General features: G+C 43.3%; 1 protein-coding gene across 1 annotated transcript; it reads left to right on the forward strand.

Moving 5' to 3' along the window:
* Window positions 1–7,871: 7,871 nt before the first annotated feature.
* On the forward strand, window positions 7,872–12,602 carry LOC134586552 (apovitellenin-1-like). The gene is made up of 3 exons (XM_063442132.1): window positions 7,872–7,957; window positions 9,154–9,316; window positions 12,471–12,602. Exons 1-3 carry the CDS (start codon window positions 7,906–7,908, stop codon window positions 12,583–12,585), a joined length of 330 nt encoding a protein of 109 aa, XP_063298202.1. The 5' UTR covers window positions 7,872–7,905; the 3' UTR covers window positions 12,586–12,602.
* The last annotated feature ends 4,771 nt before the right edge of the window (window positions 12,603–17,373 follow it).

The following is a 17,373-nucleotide window of genomic DNA, read 5'->3' on the forward strand; positions in this document are numbered from 1 at the left end:
AGCTGGATCCCTGAAAACTGGGCAGACTAGATGGGCCGAATGGTTCTTATCTGCCGTCACATTCTATGTTTCTATGTTTCTATGAAGATCGAGTAGATGGTCCATTAGATTGTGAGCTCAATCCCTGGTGCTTCAGTGGAGGGTGAGCTGGATCCCTGGTGGTTCAGTGGAAGGTGAGCTGGATCCCTGGTAGTTTAGTGGAGGTTGCGCTGGATCACTGGTGGTTCAGTGGAGGGTGGTATGGATCCCTGGTGGTTCAGTCTAGGGTGAGCTGAATCCCTGGTGGTTCAGTGGAGGGTGAGCTGGATCCCTGGTAATTCAGTGGAGGTTGTGCTGGATCACTGAAGGTTCAGTGGAGGGTGGTCTGGATCCCTGGAGATTCAGTGGAGAGTGAACTGGATCCCTGGTGGTCCAGTGGAGGGTGAACTGGATCCCTGGTGGTTCAGTGGAGGGTGAGCTGGATCCCTGGTAGTTTAGTGGAGGTTGTGCTGGATCACTGGTGGTTCAGTGGAGGGTGGTCTGAATCCCTTGTGGTTCAGTCTAGGGTGAGCTGAATCCCTGGTGGTTCAGTGGAGGGTGAGCTGGATCCCTGGTAATTCAGTGGAGGTTGTGCTGGATCACTGAAGGTTCAGTGGAGGGTGGTCTGGATCCCTGGAGATTCAGTGGAGAGTGAACTGGATCCCTGGTGGTCCAGTGGAGGGTGAACTGGATCCCTGGTGGTTCAGTGGAGGGTGAGCTGGATCCCTGGTAGTTTAGTGGAGGTTGTGCTGGTTCACTGGTGGTTCAGTGGAGGGTGGTCTGAATCCCTTGTGGTTCAGTCTAGGGTGAGCTGAATCCCTGGTGGTTCAGTGGAGGGTGAGCTGGATCCCTGGTAGTAATAATCATGCTGTCTAATCAGCATCTTGATATGCCCTACCTGTGAGGTGAATGGATTATCTCTGCAAAGGAGAAGTGCTCACTAACACAGATTTAGACAGATTTGTGAACAATATTTGGGAGAATTATGCCCTTTGTGTACATTCTTAGATCTTTGAATTCAGCTCAGAAAAAATGGGGACAAAAACAAGTGTTGCGTTTATAATTTTGTTCAGTGTGTTTATGTATAACATTACTATTGTCAGCCTAGCACGGGCCACATAAACAAAGCTTAAGTTTATGTGTGCCGCAAAAAAAAAATATTTAAATTTTCATAGAAACGTAGGTTTATTTTTATACCGCGCCCTCTCTATAAAATCCCAGTCCCCCCATATACTAAATCCCAGTGCCCCCATATACAAAATCCCTGTCCTCCCCCTATACCAAATCCCAGTCATTCCCCCTCTTCTAAATCCCCCCTCTACTAAAACTACTTAAATTTTCATAGAAACGTAGGTTTATTTTTATACCGCACCCCCTCTACAAAATCCCAGTCCCCCATATACTAAATCCCAGTCCTCCCCTATACTAAATCCCAGTCCTCCCCCTATACTAAACACCAGTCATTTCCCCCTCTCCTAAATCCCAATCATTCACCCTCTACTAAAAGCAGACTCAACTTGCATTGCCCCTGTCAGTATGCGACTCCGGAGTCCGGCCTCTGGTATTACCCAAAAGGCACCGTCTGCACCCTGTGCCAAAGTGGATCCTCCTGCTACTTCTTAAAACCCTGTGAAGGTGGAGCACATCGACTTCACGTCGGAATGGGACGTGGCGTGCCTCCGTGCACCTCCAGGTACTCCACTGTCCAGCCGTGGCCATCAAAACACTGACGGACACACACTCCTTGACAGACACACACACTGACAGAGACACACACACTCACTGACAAACACACAGACATACATACACACACACACAGACACTCACTGACAGACACACACACACACACACACACACACACTCACTGACAGACACACTCACTGACATACACACATTATATGACATCATATTCCGGCGTCCGGCATCAGTACAGACGGCGCGAGGGAGTAGTGAGGAACAAGGATACTGAGCTCCCTCGCTGCCGCCTGTGTTCTGTTTCCTCTCCTCCCTCCGGGTAAATGATAGCAGAGTAGGCACCTGCAATGTGGGGCTTTTACACCAGGCATGTACTCGCAGCTCGCCGGGCCGCAAGGAGTTTGACATGCTTGGTCTAGGGTGAGCTGGATCCCTGGTGGTCCAGTGGATGTTAAACCGAATCCCTGGTGTTCAGTGAGCTGGATCCCTGATGGTTTAGTGGAGTGTAAGCTGGATCCCTGGTGGTTCAATGGAGGGTGAGCTGGATCCCTGATGGTCCGGAGTGGGAGCTGTACCACAAAAGGGTGCTCACTCAAAAACTGACGGTGACGACTGTGGTGCTCTGAGTCATTGAGAAGCACAGTGAGACTGTGACGGTGCATTTAAAGGTGTGTGTACCTGATAACAGTACAGATCACAATGCTCCCGCATGAAATGAAGGAGTGCAGTGCTATGCAGGGCGATCTTTTGGTCTCCCTACCAGCTTGAGGAGAGTCCACTCAGAGCCCCAGGCCCAGGCAGCTCAGGTCTTAGCCCATTAGCCTTGGTCGCCTAATGGTAATCCGGCTCTAAATTTAATATGTAGAGAAGTTCCCTAACAGCAGTTCATTTTCTATTTTAATTAATCACAACAATGAATATAATAATGATGGTCTAGGCACTCAAGTTCAATCCAGTGAGCAGATTTATTGGAGCCCTTTTGATTCTGCTCTAATAAATCTGCTCACTGGATTGAACCTGAGTGCCTGGACCATCATTAGTTTTTTTACAAGTCACATTGTGAGGATTGGCCAACCTCAGGCCCGGGATCCAGAAGAGTGCGGTATGCATATTGGTAATTATAACAATAAAAATAACAATAAAAATAAAGTCCAAACAGGGTGGATGGGCTCCAACCACAGCCAGTAATAATGCAAAATAACAGAAATCCCCAGTACAAACCTTAAGTGCAATAATCCTTTATTTTAGGTGCTGAGAGAAAGGTCTGTAACTATTGGCACCTTAAATAAAGGCTGATTGTGCTTATGGCTTGTGCTGGGCATTTCGGTTACATTGAATGTTCTATTTTGAAGCTGATTGAGCAACATGTTTTGAAGTTGCAACATTACATTTACAAATTCCTGTCCTATTGTGTTTTACACCCCACCTCTTATAGAATGTAAGCTTGTTTGGGCAGGGTCCTCTTCATCCTATCGTTCCTGTAAGTTTTCTTGTAATTGTCCTATTTATTGTTACATCCCCCCCTCTCATACTATTGTAAAGCGCTACGGAATCTGTTGGTGCTCTATAAATGGCAATAATAATAATAACAAACATTGTATAGAAATGATCAACAGTGGCTGGAATTTAAAGCAATACTTCAGGCACCATAACCACTACAGCTCACTGTAGTTTTCGAATGGTTTGACTTCTTACCTTTTGTTTGCTGGGCACTGCTCTCTTCCTTCCCTACCCTGGCCGCAGAAAAGGACCTTCCGTTAGCTCCCCTGAGCTAAACCCTGCAATGCAGTCCTGATTAGCTCATTGGCTGATCAGCCCCGTTTTCCAAACCAAAGGTTATTTCAGAGATGCTATCAGTTACCTCTATTGAATTGGGCAAGAAAAAACTAAATATTTTGCGAAATGGAACATGATGGAATTTGGAATTTGAACTTTCCTGATTTTTGCTGTATAAAACATTGAGAGTACGACATTTCGTTTATTTCATAGCTAATCGGTAAGTGCTCTGTTTGATTTTCTTGTATTTTCCTGTAGTAGAGAAGGAGCGGATGGAGAGAGAATGTAAAGTGAATCTATTTATAGCGGTTTATTAAAAAAACACCAAATCGCAGACAGTTTCCACAGCTCAGTTATAGCCCCGCTCAGCTAGTTCAGTCTAAATCTTGCAGTTTGTTTCCACTTTCTACAATTTGGTGTTTAGTGAATAAATCTCATAGCGGTGTGTTGGAGTGGGGCTAGGTTGCAGTCTATTGTTTTGTAAATCAATTATTATATTTTATTTAAAAAACAATACAATGCTGAATGCAGACACCATAACTACTGCAGCACGCTGTAGTCGTCATGGTGCCAGCAGTGTCCTGGTGCTCTCCCCTTTGTAAGTAGTCTGAATGTTTTTGAATGGTTTGACTTATTCCCTGGTGTCTGCTGGATCCGTTCTGCGACTTCCCTACATCATCCAGAGCTGAAAACCTCTGAGCTCTCCTTAGTTAAACACTGCAGTGTTGAAGATCACTGGCTTAGAGCTTCAGCCGAATGCTTCTAGCCAGTGAGCTTAGCTCAGAGAGATTCTCTCTGTCTGATGTAGTGGAGACAGAGATCGGCACTGGGTGTACCGTGTACCCCAAGTTCTAAAATGGTTTTATGATGTATATTGGGGGTGCAAAAGGGCACTCATGGCATCATAACCACTACAGCATGCTGGGCTGGAGGAACGAGGAATAGTAGTCACATCCAGAGAAATGACAGGCTGTAATAGGTTTGTGGTTTAACAGCTTTATAATGTTTACTGAATAACTGAATAAAATATTCATAGCAATCACTTTCTCTTTTGAACAGTTTGAACATTTCCTTTTTGTTAACATCTGTGTCATTTTTATCTCACTTGTACACACCTGTAGAGTGTGACCTCATTTTACCAGTGCCCCCCCACCCCCCCCCTCCTCTCCTTTGGCAATTCAAACACGTCTTTGTTGAATTTACTTGTGTGTTTTGTCTGTCTCTTGTACACTGCTATGGAATATGTTAACACTTTAATCGTAACTGTGTGCTTTGTCTCCCTATTGTACAGCGCTATGGAATATGTTGGTGCTTTACACATATTAGTAAAAGGCAATTCATGGTTGTTTGTGCCTTCGACAATACAACTAATTTGTTTCACCTTCCAATTTAATGTTTCAAAACACAAACAACAGGTTTCGTACATGCTTAGGAAAGAGCATTTTATTTAATTCTATGAAACAAATGTAATTATAATACTATCTGCTGCCTGACAGTGTTTATTTAAATCCTTTCTCTGACTGTACTCCATTCTGAGACACAATCAAGACTTGTCCAAGATTCCTAAAGCTACGGGCGCAGGAGCCTAATACGCAGTGGAAGTTCTGAGGTGGGCAACTGTCCTCTAGCTAATGTTTAGCCCTCGGCTTGACGATGGCCGCTAGAAAGTTTGGGCTTTCTTTGGGAAAGAAGAGCTGGAATTTATAATGAAAACAGCCTGCTTATATCTTTTAATGGTTTAGAACCACTACAGGGGCAGGAATTAATTTGAAGTCGATTGGTTATGGATTCCTAAAAGCAGTTTTTAGATCACCTACGATTTTCCCATGCGTCACCTGCTATTGTTCTATAACCCTCCACCCACTTTATGGCATGCCATGCCCAGGTCTGTCCTGTTAGATGGGTTTTGTACACAGCCGCAGTCGGTGCGTCTTGGGCGTAAATCTGATCCTTATATTTCGAAAACCATCTGTAGCGTTATGGAACCCATTACATGTATATCTCTAATACACTTTAATACACATAGCTTAGGGATAGTTTTAAAGTGGTTTTTAAATAATCCTGGTGCACGCAAAGTGCTCTTTAAACTAGGGATTTAAATTACTTGTTGCTTAGGAACAAAATGAAAACCAATTAGAAATCTTTAAAAAAAAAAAATTCCTGTGCACAATAAGAAAACCTTTTTTTTTCCATGTGACATGGCAGTTTGCGACAAAGTAGCCAATGTCCTTAGAGTGCAGTGCGATTGCGCAACACAAACAGTTACAGAATGTACTGATGGCAAGGTCACGGTCCATGATTATTGCAATCGGACTTTTTGTGTTTGTGAATACAGAGTAAAGTTTACTCCCTGCCTGTTCATAAACCATCGAAGCGTGCCATGACCCATTTCAATTCCATTTTAATATTATAGATACACAATATACACTTCGTGGCCACTGCATTAAATATGTCTTTCTAATATTTGTTTAAATGTTCCTTTGTCCCAAGACCAGTCTGTGATGGACCCTCTGTCAATCGATGCTCCTAGTGCTTACCAAGGACCATCATCACCGCACCAGACAGCATAAGCACTGCAGACCCCACGAACCGCTGCAGCTTGGTTGGGGTCTCGCTGTCTCCTACCCACCATGGACCTACGACAAGGCTCCAGGCTCCAGTGGGTGAACCTCTTTTCCTTCAGAGAGCAAAGCAGGAACAAGCTCTTAAAAGAGCTTAGTGATTATAATCCCTGGGGAGTAAAGTGATATAGCAAACCCCAGGGTAGATGCAGCATTTTCCCCCACACATGAGACAAGGCTCTATGTTGAGGGTAAAACAGGAACTCCGCATATCTGAGGGTTTATTGAACAGCTTGGTCTTTTATACAGTTTTCCCCACAAGGTTGTGGGGCACAGGGACACAGGAACAACAAGCCAATAAAAACAGAGTCTTTACATTTGAACACTCCCAGTTACTGTACACAAACCCTCCCCTACAAATAACAAAGACAATGGACTAACTCAATTAACAATAAGCAGAAAAAAACATACATTTTTACAAACCCCAAAAAGTACCCCAAAATACAACATATCCCCACATCCCCTGATAGCCCCGATCTGGGTGAACAACATATCCAAAATTCACCCAGATTGGTTTAGGGGTTCAGGAATTTCTTGAACATGGCCCATAGTCCCAGGGTAGGAGGTTGGCAGACAGGCCCCTCCAAAAACCAGTGGCGAGGTTACTTTCACCACACAGTCTAACTTGTTTATGAAACGGATACAGCTAAGCATAGGAAACATTCTGTATAAAGCCTGCAAATGGACATGAAGGCCCCCCTAACTCCCCCCCCCCTCTGTCCCCCCCCCCGGGCCACCTCCACCCAACCCTTCTTCCCTGCCCTGCCTTCTAAATACACACACACACACATTCACTGACAGATACGCATACACTAGCTAACAGACAATCACACACTAACAGACACACACACTAACAGACACACACTAACAGACACAGACACACTAACAGACAAACACACTCACACTAACATACACACACACACACTCACTAACAGACACACACACACTAACAGACAGACACACACTAACAGACACACACATTAACAGACACATACACACACTCACTCACATTAACACACACACTTTTTTTTTTATTTAACCCCTCCAGCCTCCTTACCTCTGGGAATGCTGGAGGGGGGGTTCTCCCTTTCCCTGGGATCTAGTGGGGCTGCTGGACGGTCGGTCGGGCGGCGCTGGCAAGGGAGCACTTTCCCCTGAGCGCTCTGCGTCATATTACGGCTCCCGGCATCACTCTGCCAGCGCCGCCCGACCGGATTGTTAGTTAGCCACAAGGCTAACAAGACATTTGCCCTGGGCATTTGGGGCGGCTTTTTTTGCCGCCCCCTGCAAATGCCTTGTTTGCCTCGCGGCTAATACGTCCCTGGTCGTTGCCTTGGGGCCCCAGGCCAGCTCGGGCCCCCAAGCAATTGCTTGGTTTGCTTGCCTTGTCGTGACGGGCCTGGGGGACTGAAAAGGAATGGGGATGTGGGATGATCCTTAGGCATCTGCTGAATGTAAAAAAATGGTAAAGGTTGGCGAATATGAAGATGCACTTTTTCCATTACGGTACTCAAATCCCGTGACACTAAGAACTTTGAGAGAAACCCCTGGGTGTAGGAGAATAAAGACAAAAACAGTAGGCGAAAAAGGGTGTAGGAGATAATACGCAGAGAGGAATACGTAATGGGGATATAGGAATGTAGCGGTTAAAGAGTGGAGTTGGTGATGAACCTAGGGTGGAAATGTAAAGTATAGGACATCAGGTTTTGCTTTGAGTTGCAGTCCAGTATTTGCTTTAAAATGTTGCCACATCCTTGACCGTTGATAATTGTTCCATTTCAGGTGTTAAACAGTCATGCGTTTCATGTTCATAACAGGAGCCTTTCTCCTTCTCCTCCTCACATCAGGTATGTTCTGATGGGTTAACACACCAAAATGATAGAGATTCCATAAATTTGCCTTAGCCTGTTATACGTGTAGGCAGTGCATTGATTAACCTCTGACCTCCCGATCCAGCTAGCTATAACACTTGGTTTTACCTCATAGTACTGACCTGGCTAGTCTCAGACATTGTTTTTCATTCTTCTAACTAGCTTCAGCCCGGACACCCTAATACCTGGTAATATATTCCACTCTATCTTTCCTACTCTTCTGATAGGGTACTGACCTATACAATGCACTGTGATCAGGCATTTGTGGAACCTGCATCTTACCAATATGACCAATTGCATTTTACCTATTGTGATAAAGTGAATGGTGTGGTAGGTAAGAATGTTTATATTTCTGCTAATTTCCTCAGAGAGGCATATGACATTTAACCCCAGGGGAAGTACGCACTTTATGTGTTATATGCAACACAACTTAATGTTTAGTTATGGGCCCCTGGGATCGAGCATTCGGAGAGTAGAGCGGGCCAGAGCTTTTTACACAACTGAGAGAAATAAAGTCCAGGCCAGGGTTTTGGACTGTCTCCAACCCACTGCTCAGCTGCAGATAATCAGCTGCAGCAGTGGGAATAAACCCCTCCCTGCTAGGCAGGTAAAGGGGGATTTTTGGTTTCTCCCTGAGAGGTTGGAAGCAGCAGGCTGGCTGAGTGCATTGGAGTGCAGTCAAGGGGACTGAGTGCAGAGTGTTACTATCAAAGAAGGTTGGTGAAGCCTATGATAGGTTTAAGTTTAACCCTTGATAGAGAGGAAAATTGAAAGTCAGTCAGTGCTCAGACGAGCTAGGATTTTGTTTAAAGGGAAACCTGTTACATTATTGTTTCTTTAGTTGTGTTGCTGTCTCCTGTGTGGATTTACCAATAAAGTGCCTGGATTGTGTTAAAACCAAAGGACTGTGCATGTTGTTTACCCTAGAGGACCGTGCTAACTGCAAACAAGGATCACACTATACAAAACGACCCATTACAGATCGGTCTGTATGATGCCAGCATTGACATGACAGTGCTGATCATCAAGTAATGGGAAAAGGAGGGATTGTGGAGACAACAAAGAAGTGGGACAGAGGGAATAGAAGAGAATAATGAAATGATAATCCTTGCCAATGCAGCTCTGGTGAAATAACTGTTCTTTTTCCATCTCTCCGTGTGTTCTGTTACTAGATATCGATGCAAAATCCATATCGAAAAGACATGTACGTCGGGACTGGCTGATTGTGCCAGACTCCATCGGCTATTATCTGTATGAGGCTGTTAATTACGTTTCTCCTTCGGCTGGGAAGGTGATGGTGGACATATTTGAATCACATCAGGTTCAGAGTATAAGGTACAGATATTTGGGTTTCCTGTGGCTTTATTAAAAAATCTTACAAAGTATAGATAGAGAGGCAGCATGGATTACAGTCTGAAGGAATAAAGGCATCTTGCTCTCTCGTAGAGTGGTAGGAGTTTATATTTTCATAATAACTGTGGATTCGTTTGTGGGACCAAGTACTTGGGAATCCCCTGGTCCTAATATTTTTAGGGCAGAGAACTGGAAATTTCATTGGTTATCCAACAGTACGAAAGAGAAGAAACTATGTACAGTTTTTTTTACTGAGATTTGATGATTTTTTATTTATTACATTTATTTTACGATTTACTTAATTATTGAAGTATGAGAGTACTGATCTTCTTTCTGTTACTATATGCTCCTGATCGCAGTAAACAAGACTATAAACCTGGTAAAAGAAGAAGCCATTTATTAAACAGGTTATGAGGTTGCAGTTTCTATGATTTCCAATAGAGCAATTTCTAAATCTGTGTTTTTAAAAAATATTTTTATCATGGACGCTGCTTACAGTGGATCATTGTTTGAAACTAATCAGGTAATTATGTTTATGCTACTTCCTGTTTTAACGGTTTTGAATTTGATTACATGATTCAGTGAAAGGGGATCCGTTTTATAGAATAGAAAAGGTTATTGTACTCTGCTTCAATAGAGAATATGAGAACTCTGAGGATGGGAAAAAGCTTAGAGAAAGTGACTAGCTTGCCCTTCGGTTAGTCCCCTCTCAGGTTTCCAAAATGTTTATCTTTACTTGTGCCATTACAAAGAGAACCTGTACCATATCATACTGATCCCACCCATAAGGCCAGTCCAGAAGCTAAAAGGGTAATTCAGACGTGGACCCCGTGCTCACTGTGCCTAGAGGGGTATCAGCTACAAAGAAGGTCGAAAACAATCACCTGGGGTTGCTGTATCTCTCGTGCAGCGTGAACTTGCTGTAATTTCTGTTCTGGACTTTCTGGATCAATCTGATATGCAAATGGTATAGGTTCTCTTTGTAATGGCACTAGTGAGCAAAAATATTTTAAAGACCTGAGCAGGGGACGAGCCGAAGGGCAAGCTAACGACTTTTTCTAAGCTTTGGCCCATTCTCGGAGATCTTATAATCTCTGCTTTTGTTTCTGTACACTACTGTATTGTACTACACACCGTATCTACACCAGTCTAAATTCCATTAAAAAGTGCAGATACTAGGTTTCTTACAATTACTCAATTTAAATATACAAAATTTATAAATTTGATAAAACAGTCGTTTAACTATAAGCAGATAGCAAATCCAAGGGTTAAATTACACACTAAAGGCACAGTTAGCAGCCTAAGCACCATAGCCCCTACATATGACTGCAGTGGCTATGGTGCTGTGAGACAGCAGACACAATCTCCTGGTTCCTGATCAAACAATGTCAGATGAAGTTTTCAGCCAATCAAAGACCTTCCAAATATGAGTCAAATTGATCTCACTAATGCAGAAGTGGAGTAGGGATATGGCATTTGGTCATGTTATCGTCTCCTTCACAAATAACGCACTGCAGCTGAACTGTGGATTGGAACAGCAGTAAGAAGGAAGAGGTCTCCCAGGATGCCTCTCAGACACTCTATTTCAAGTTAGGAGAAGGGGGAAGATGTGGAAGAAACATTTGATGGGGGTGAGAGAATGGGAAAGAGATGCACACAAATGGGATCATTGGATAGACAGACACAGGTAGTGGGCACAAGGCAAACAGAGACACACACGTGTGGTGCTGGGGAGACAGGCTGAGAGTACGGGGGGGGGAGGGGAGTACTCGGGAGGTTCTCTCTGTAATGAGGGGAGTACAGGGGAGGGACATGCACAAACGTGGGGGCTCTGAAGAAACAGACATAAATGTAGGGCCCTGGAGTAAAACATAAAACAAAACGAAGGACATCAACAAGTCAAAAAAATCAAAATGCAAAAACTGCAATACAAAAATACACACCTATACTCACACTAACTTTCCACACAAACACGGACCTGCATTCCCATGCACACATTGACACTCTACTTATATATACCGCACATTGACATTCATAGGCACTTCACACTGATACACTCCTGAATTCACACCGCACCAACCATAAACACAAACCAATAGGCTCTGTATTAATATACATTCATAAAAGTGAGCCTAGAAGAATAACCAGCGGTCTGCATGCAGTGCAAACTCTTGCTACCAATGCTAAGTGGAGGAAGGGATGTTGAATTAGTTTTTGCCTCACTTTCACTGGTTCTGCAGACCAGTTGCGTATTTAATGTGGTCTGCACCACTGGACGTGCACTGCAGACTACACACTCCCACAGCAGCACCACCAAAAAATTATATTCTTCCTTCCTGGAGAGAGCAGAAGAGGGTAAAAAAAAGAAAGATCTTTGTTAATAATATTACACACATTTTCCACTCACAAACACACTCAGCTAACCCCTTCACACAATAACACCCAGTCAGCCCCACACACAATCACACACAGCCATCACACATCCCACAGGCATATTGCTTATTGGGGAGTGAGGAGCAGCAATGAAGGAACTCATCTTTGATTCTTTCACTGGGGCTCAGCAGTTGTTAGTTACAACCCTGAGAAGAACATACGTTCCTAAGTTCCCCGATGTTCTGCATTTGGGGACACCAGGGAACTGACCCAGGCAGCACAGCGTGAGCGAATGATTATCTGCACTTGCATTGTGCATCGGGCACTAGGAGCACTTTCACAGTGCTCTCTGCATGATCCTCTATGTAGGAAAGCTGGCCTGGAGGGCTTACACTCAGTGGGTCGATCTGCTTAGTTTCAGGGCAGACCCACCCATTTAGGGCGTGATGCCCTAAATGGGTGGGTCTGCCCTGAAACGAAGCAGATTTAAAAATCCTCCAGTGATGTTATTTGAGTCATTGGTGATGCCCCATGGAAGGCCTGCTCCCTGTCCCGATTTCTGCTGGGCCATAATTGGCAGATATGGGATAGTGAAAAACAAATTTGCAGTGGAAATTGTACACACGAGCAAGGTATTTGAAATTATACTATTGGCTGGTTGAAGACCAATGGAGGTTTTATAATAAAGAGGTAGCATTGAACTAGGTCTGGTAAAAAGGCTAATAATGGCTCTTTGTTAAAGAAAAATTTATTTATTTTACAGGAGTTTTCTAATCAAGGAAACATCTCAACTGAATGTCCATGCTGAAAACCTCTATAATAAATTGTATGCCTTATGGCAGAACAAAGAGCACCGAAACACCGATAGCGAAAACTAAGAAAATAAAATGAACTTCAAAAAAAGAACACTATATGGGCAATGAATTGGGCTTATGCGTTCATTATGCATTTTATTTTAAGAAAACTGACAAATGTCTGACTGAGAATGTTACACAATTGCAAAAATAAAAATGTTTTACAAAAAGAAAATTACATTACCAGACTCTCACTAATTATATCATTGGTGTGCAATACATGTTTTTTGAACGTTAAAAACCTATATACATAACTAACAGTAAGAGGTATGGAATCGGGATGGGGTGCACGTGCCTTAAGGGGGTGTAATTAAGAACCCTAGTGGTACGAAATGCGTTAGATGGTTCTCCTCTGGGGTGGGTAAAAAAGGCTCGTCATTGTTTGTTAAAGAGAAATGCATTTGTTTTAGAGGAGTTTTCTTTTTTTCTTTTCTTTTTTTTTTTTTTACTTTTTTTTTTTGCAGGAGTTTTTAAACCAAGAGTATACAATGCTGGGAATAGGCGGGAACATACAATACTAGAGAATGAGGAGCACAACCAAAATAAAACATACTTTATTATATGGGTACAAAATCACAGGTATCCCAAAATATATATATCAATAAATCTCAGCATAGATAAAACTATACATATACAATAAATGCAAATATTATAACAATCAAAAGATAAGCATAATCAATACTCAATACTTGGAATCAATAGTATCAATCCTGATACAGACTAAATAGATACCTGTACAATAATGTCTAATAAATAATACAAACCCCAAAAAATTAAAATGTCTGAATAATTGAGAAGTGTGTGGAAAATCAAATAAAAGCCCCCAACGTTTTGTCGTGTGCGCCTTTATCAAGGGAGCATACTGAAAGAGGAGGCAAACCCCTTTATATACCAAACCATGAAATACCCATGAGAAACACCTGAGTGAAATGGGGGGACACCCACAATAAAAACTCTGTGTGGGGGTATTGTGTGTGTGGGGTTCTCTGGGAGGATGGGTGTTGTGTGTGTGTGCGGGGGAAGCTGTGTATTGAGGGGTGATGTGTGTGTGTGTGGAGGGGTGCTGTTTGTGTGAAGGGGTGCTGTGTGAATATTTTTGGAAGTATTGTGTGTGGGGGAGGCAGATTAATGCAAATAAATTATATATGTTTTTTTATTTTAATGAAAAAAAATTAAGCATTGTATCCCCCCCCTCCCCTTTTGCTCGGGTAATCCCTGGTTTTCCGGTGGGGAAGCCCTGGTGGTCAGGTGTATAGTGAACTCTAGCCTGCAGCTCCTGGGGGGGGAGTTCACTCTCGCAAGATCAGAATGTTGCCATGGTAACCGCAGCAACGCTCCAACCTCATGAGGGGAAGGACCCGGCAGAGCTCCAGACCAGAGCTCCCAGGTCCTCTCTTCCTCCCTCCCTGGCCAGCTGCTACATTTGACTGCCTGTGGGCCTGTGATGAAGATATCTGATCTCCCCACCTGCCCTCATGGCATACAGCAAGGCTGGCATTTAGTTAGCACCCTCCCAGCACCTTCAAATCCTTTGATCTCTCCTGCCAGCCACGGCCCATGTCCTTCGTGGGATGTATTTACCACAAGGCAAACAAGGCATTTGCATAGGGCGGCACTTTTCGGGGAGTTGGAGGGGGGTGCCAAAAAACACCACCCCAAGTTCCCAGACAAATGCCTTGTTTGCCTCATGTTCTGGGGCTGTCCGGCTGTCCACCTTACTGTGAGTGAGTGAATGTAGCTGTCAGTGTGTCTGTGAGTGAGTGAAAGTGTGTGTCTTTCAGTGAGAATGGGTGTGCCTATGAGTGTGTGTCAGTGTTTGTATGTCATTTTATGTGTATCTGAGAGTGTGTGCCTGTCAGTGTGTGTCTGTCAGTGAAAGTGTGTGTTGGTTAAACAGTGCGTGCCAATGACTGTATATGTGTGCCAATGACTGTGTATCTGTCAGTGAGTGTATATCAGTGCATGTGTCAATGAGGGCATGTGGCCTTGACACGAATTGGGGGGGCAAATTTAGATTTTGGGGGTGCCTGAATTTAGTCATGCCTAGGGCAGCACAAATCCAAAATACTCCACTGTGCCCAGTGTAACGGAGTGCCTGTAAGCTGAGCGGTACCTCTGCTGTAGATTCTCTCAGGTCCCGAAGTGAAGCAGTGATTATATCTCTCACATACCCAAACATCAGCCGAGACTTGATGAAGTGTACAAAATGAACTGTTTTATATACACAGACCTCCAGCATGGGGTTTTCATTTACCTCAACAGTAAGCCCGCCCAAGCGTGTCTGGGAGATAAGTGAGTTTGCTTTAGCTTAAACTAATTATCTCCCAGACACTAGAGGTACAAAATATGACATAAAACACCCTAAAAATACATATAATATCCATAGGAACCCCCACAAGTATTAAATCACCGGATAGCCCAGATCTAAACGCCCAACTTGTCTAAATAGCGCTCATATCCATGTATTCTAGCTGAATCACCACTGGGGTAAAGACTGACCGTGCACATGGCTGTTGCCCAAAATAGTTCCAGAGAAAAGTAGGCAGCAATCGGTCAACTTTCAGGAGTACAAATACAAAAACAAACGAAGGTTTCCCCTGGCTCATAAGGAGCGAATGATCTCTCTGTTTGGGAGTGTCTGTTCACCGAAAAGTGCTCTTCTGGCTTGTCTGGAAACGGAGTAGGTAGCGGTACAATTTTCCTCAGGATCAGGTATCCGAACTAGAGTTCCATGTACTCGACAACGAAGTACCGCTCCCTGTGTTCGGCAATTAAAATGGCCGCCATTTCCTGAAGCCTGTGTTTTCGGTCATAAGAATGGCAGCCACCAAGAAAGAGCACTTAAGTTTGTGGTTACTTTGTAGTTAATGAGCCAGAGGGGTGGTCGGTGTTTGGTGATTTGCAAATACCGAACCAGAGAAAAGCATTTTGAGTTTGGTGAAACTGGTGAAACGAAATAGGGGAACTCTTTCCAATAGACGATTAATAGTGAGTTCAACACACCCGTTTTTCCTAATGGACAGTCCGGGCCTGGTTCCAAGACATATAAGACTGAACAAATTCAGAGATTCAATGCATCTCTGAGAATATGCAAATTGTCGCTGGGTAGCGTTTTGCCAATAGCCTTGTAACGCATCAAGATGGATGATATCATCAGTGGAGGTTGCGCCAGTTGGTGCCAGCATCAGTGAGACTAGCGTGCCGTGGGAGAAAAGGTGAGTAAAGACACTTTTACAATCACAGAGAAGGGGGCCGGGGACCTAAAAAGCCACTTCAGCATTATAGTGTCAGGAATACATGTAGAGTGCCCCTTTAAGCACCTTTTCAAGTTTGTTTGCACAGTAACACATTTTTCTCTATAGCTGTTGCTTGAGTAGAAAAGAAAGGTATATTTGCCTCCTGTCTTAACAAAAATGTGACTTTACATCACTAAAGATAGGAAAAATCGAGAATATTACATTGTAGGAACAGCCGCTCTGCACGGTGAAGTGAGAAACTACAGACAGTGCTTGAATTTGTAGGTAAATTGGTCTGTATGAACAGGAAGACGTTAAACAAATATGATAACTCTTCCCCTTTTGATTATCTATAAAGATAATAAACACACACTACATGTGTAATCTGTATACTTCAAGATAAAAGACAAGGAAAGAGGAATATAACTCACAGGTTGCAGGGCCGTCCCAGAATCTATATGATATGCACCACATCCAAAAGAGACAGCACAGCAGGAAAAGATGAATAAAAAAATTAGATTTATTGGAGCACAAAGGTACAAATACAATGACTATTGCCAGCAGTGTCACTATATTTAAGCAAATAACCCACATGTCACAGTCACAGGTTAAAAAACAATAAGCATACACGTTTCGACTTGTTAAAAAGTCTTTATCGGTGCTTATGAAACATTTCAAGTTAATGGTCTGATTATTGTTCAGTATCCCCTCCCTACTGAGACTTCAACTGGAGACTCATCAAAACCACACATGCTGCACCCATCCCTGGATCTGCTAACACTTTCTCTCTCTATGGCTGCGATAAGGTAAAAAGCAGTTGTTACAAAATAGTTCCATAGCTCAGCATAGAATAAAGAAAAATACATATGTTTGAAAAGTAAAAAAGAAAATACAGTTTGTACTCCATTGGTTAAATTCCAGAATTTTGAGATGGGAGAAATCGTTATGAGTTACATTTTCAGTTGAATTTGGGGAAACCACTTGAAGCATTCATTGTGTTGAGTTATTTCAGTTGGTTTTGTTTGATTTGTTCATTGTAAACAGCTGAAAGTCTTTAAATTTGACAATTAACTTGATTTTCAATAGGGGTTGAATAAATCTGATTAGTACTCTACATTAGTGATGTCGCGAACACTAAATTTTCGGTTCGCGAATGGCGAACGGGAACTTCCGCAAACGTTCGCGAACCGGTGAACCGGGCGAACCGCCATTGACTTCAATGGGCAGGCGAATTTTAAAACCCACAGGGACTGTTTCTGCCCACAAAAGTGATGGAAAAGATGTTTCAAGGGGACTAACACCTGGACTGTGGCATGCCGGAGTCTGGTTTTAATCCATAAAGGGCAGAAATCACCTAACATTCCTAAATCACAATGGATATGGATTGACACCTGACATATGACATATTGACACCTTGACATATGGATTGACACCTGTCCTCAGAGACCTTGATACACACTGACACAGAGCAGAATAGGGACTGTTCCCCCTACATAGGGTCACTTGGCAGATATGGCGTGGTCGTGGGAGGAGGAGGATGACTTTCACCTCTTCCCCTGTTAGATTCCCGTTGTGC

The sequence above is a fragment of the Pelobates fuscus genome, chromosome 1, assembly GCF_036172605.1.
Source record: "Pelobates fuscus isolate aPelFus1 chromosome 1, aPelFus1.pri, whole genome shotgun sequence".
NCBI classification, from domain to species: domain Eukaryota; kingdom Metazoa; phylum Chordata; class Amphibia; order Anura; family Pelobatidae; genus Pelobates; species Pelobates fuscus.

Coding starts and splice junctions, on each gene's coding strand:
- LOC134586552 (XM_063442132.1), top strand. CDS start 7,906: ATGCGTTTCATGTTCATAACAGGAGCCTTTCTCCTTCTCCTCCTCACA. Junction 7,958..9,153: donor CCTTCTCCTCCTCACATCAG/GTATGTTCTGAT, acceptor TTCTGTTACTAG/ATATCGATGCAAAATCCATA. Junction 9,317..12,470: donor CATCAGGTTCAGAGTATAAG/GTACAGATATTT, acceptor TTTATTTTACAG/GAGTTTTCTAATCAAGGAAA.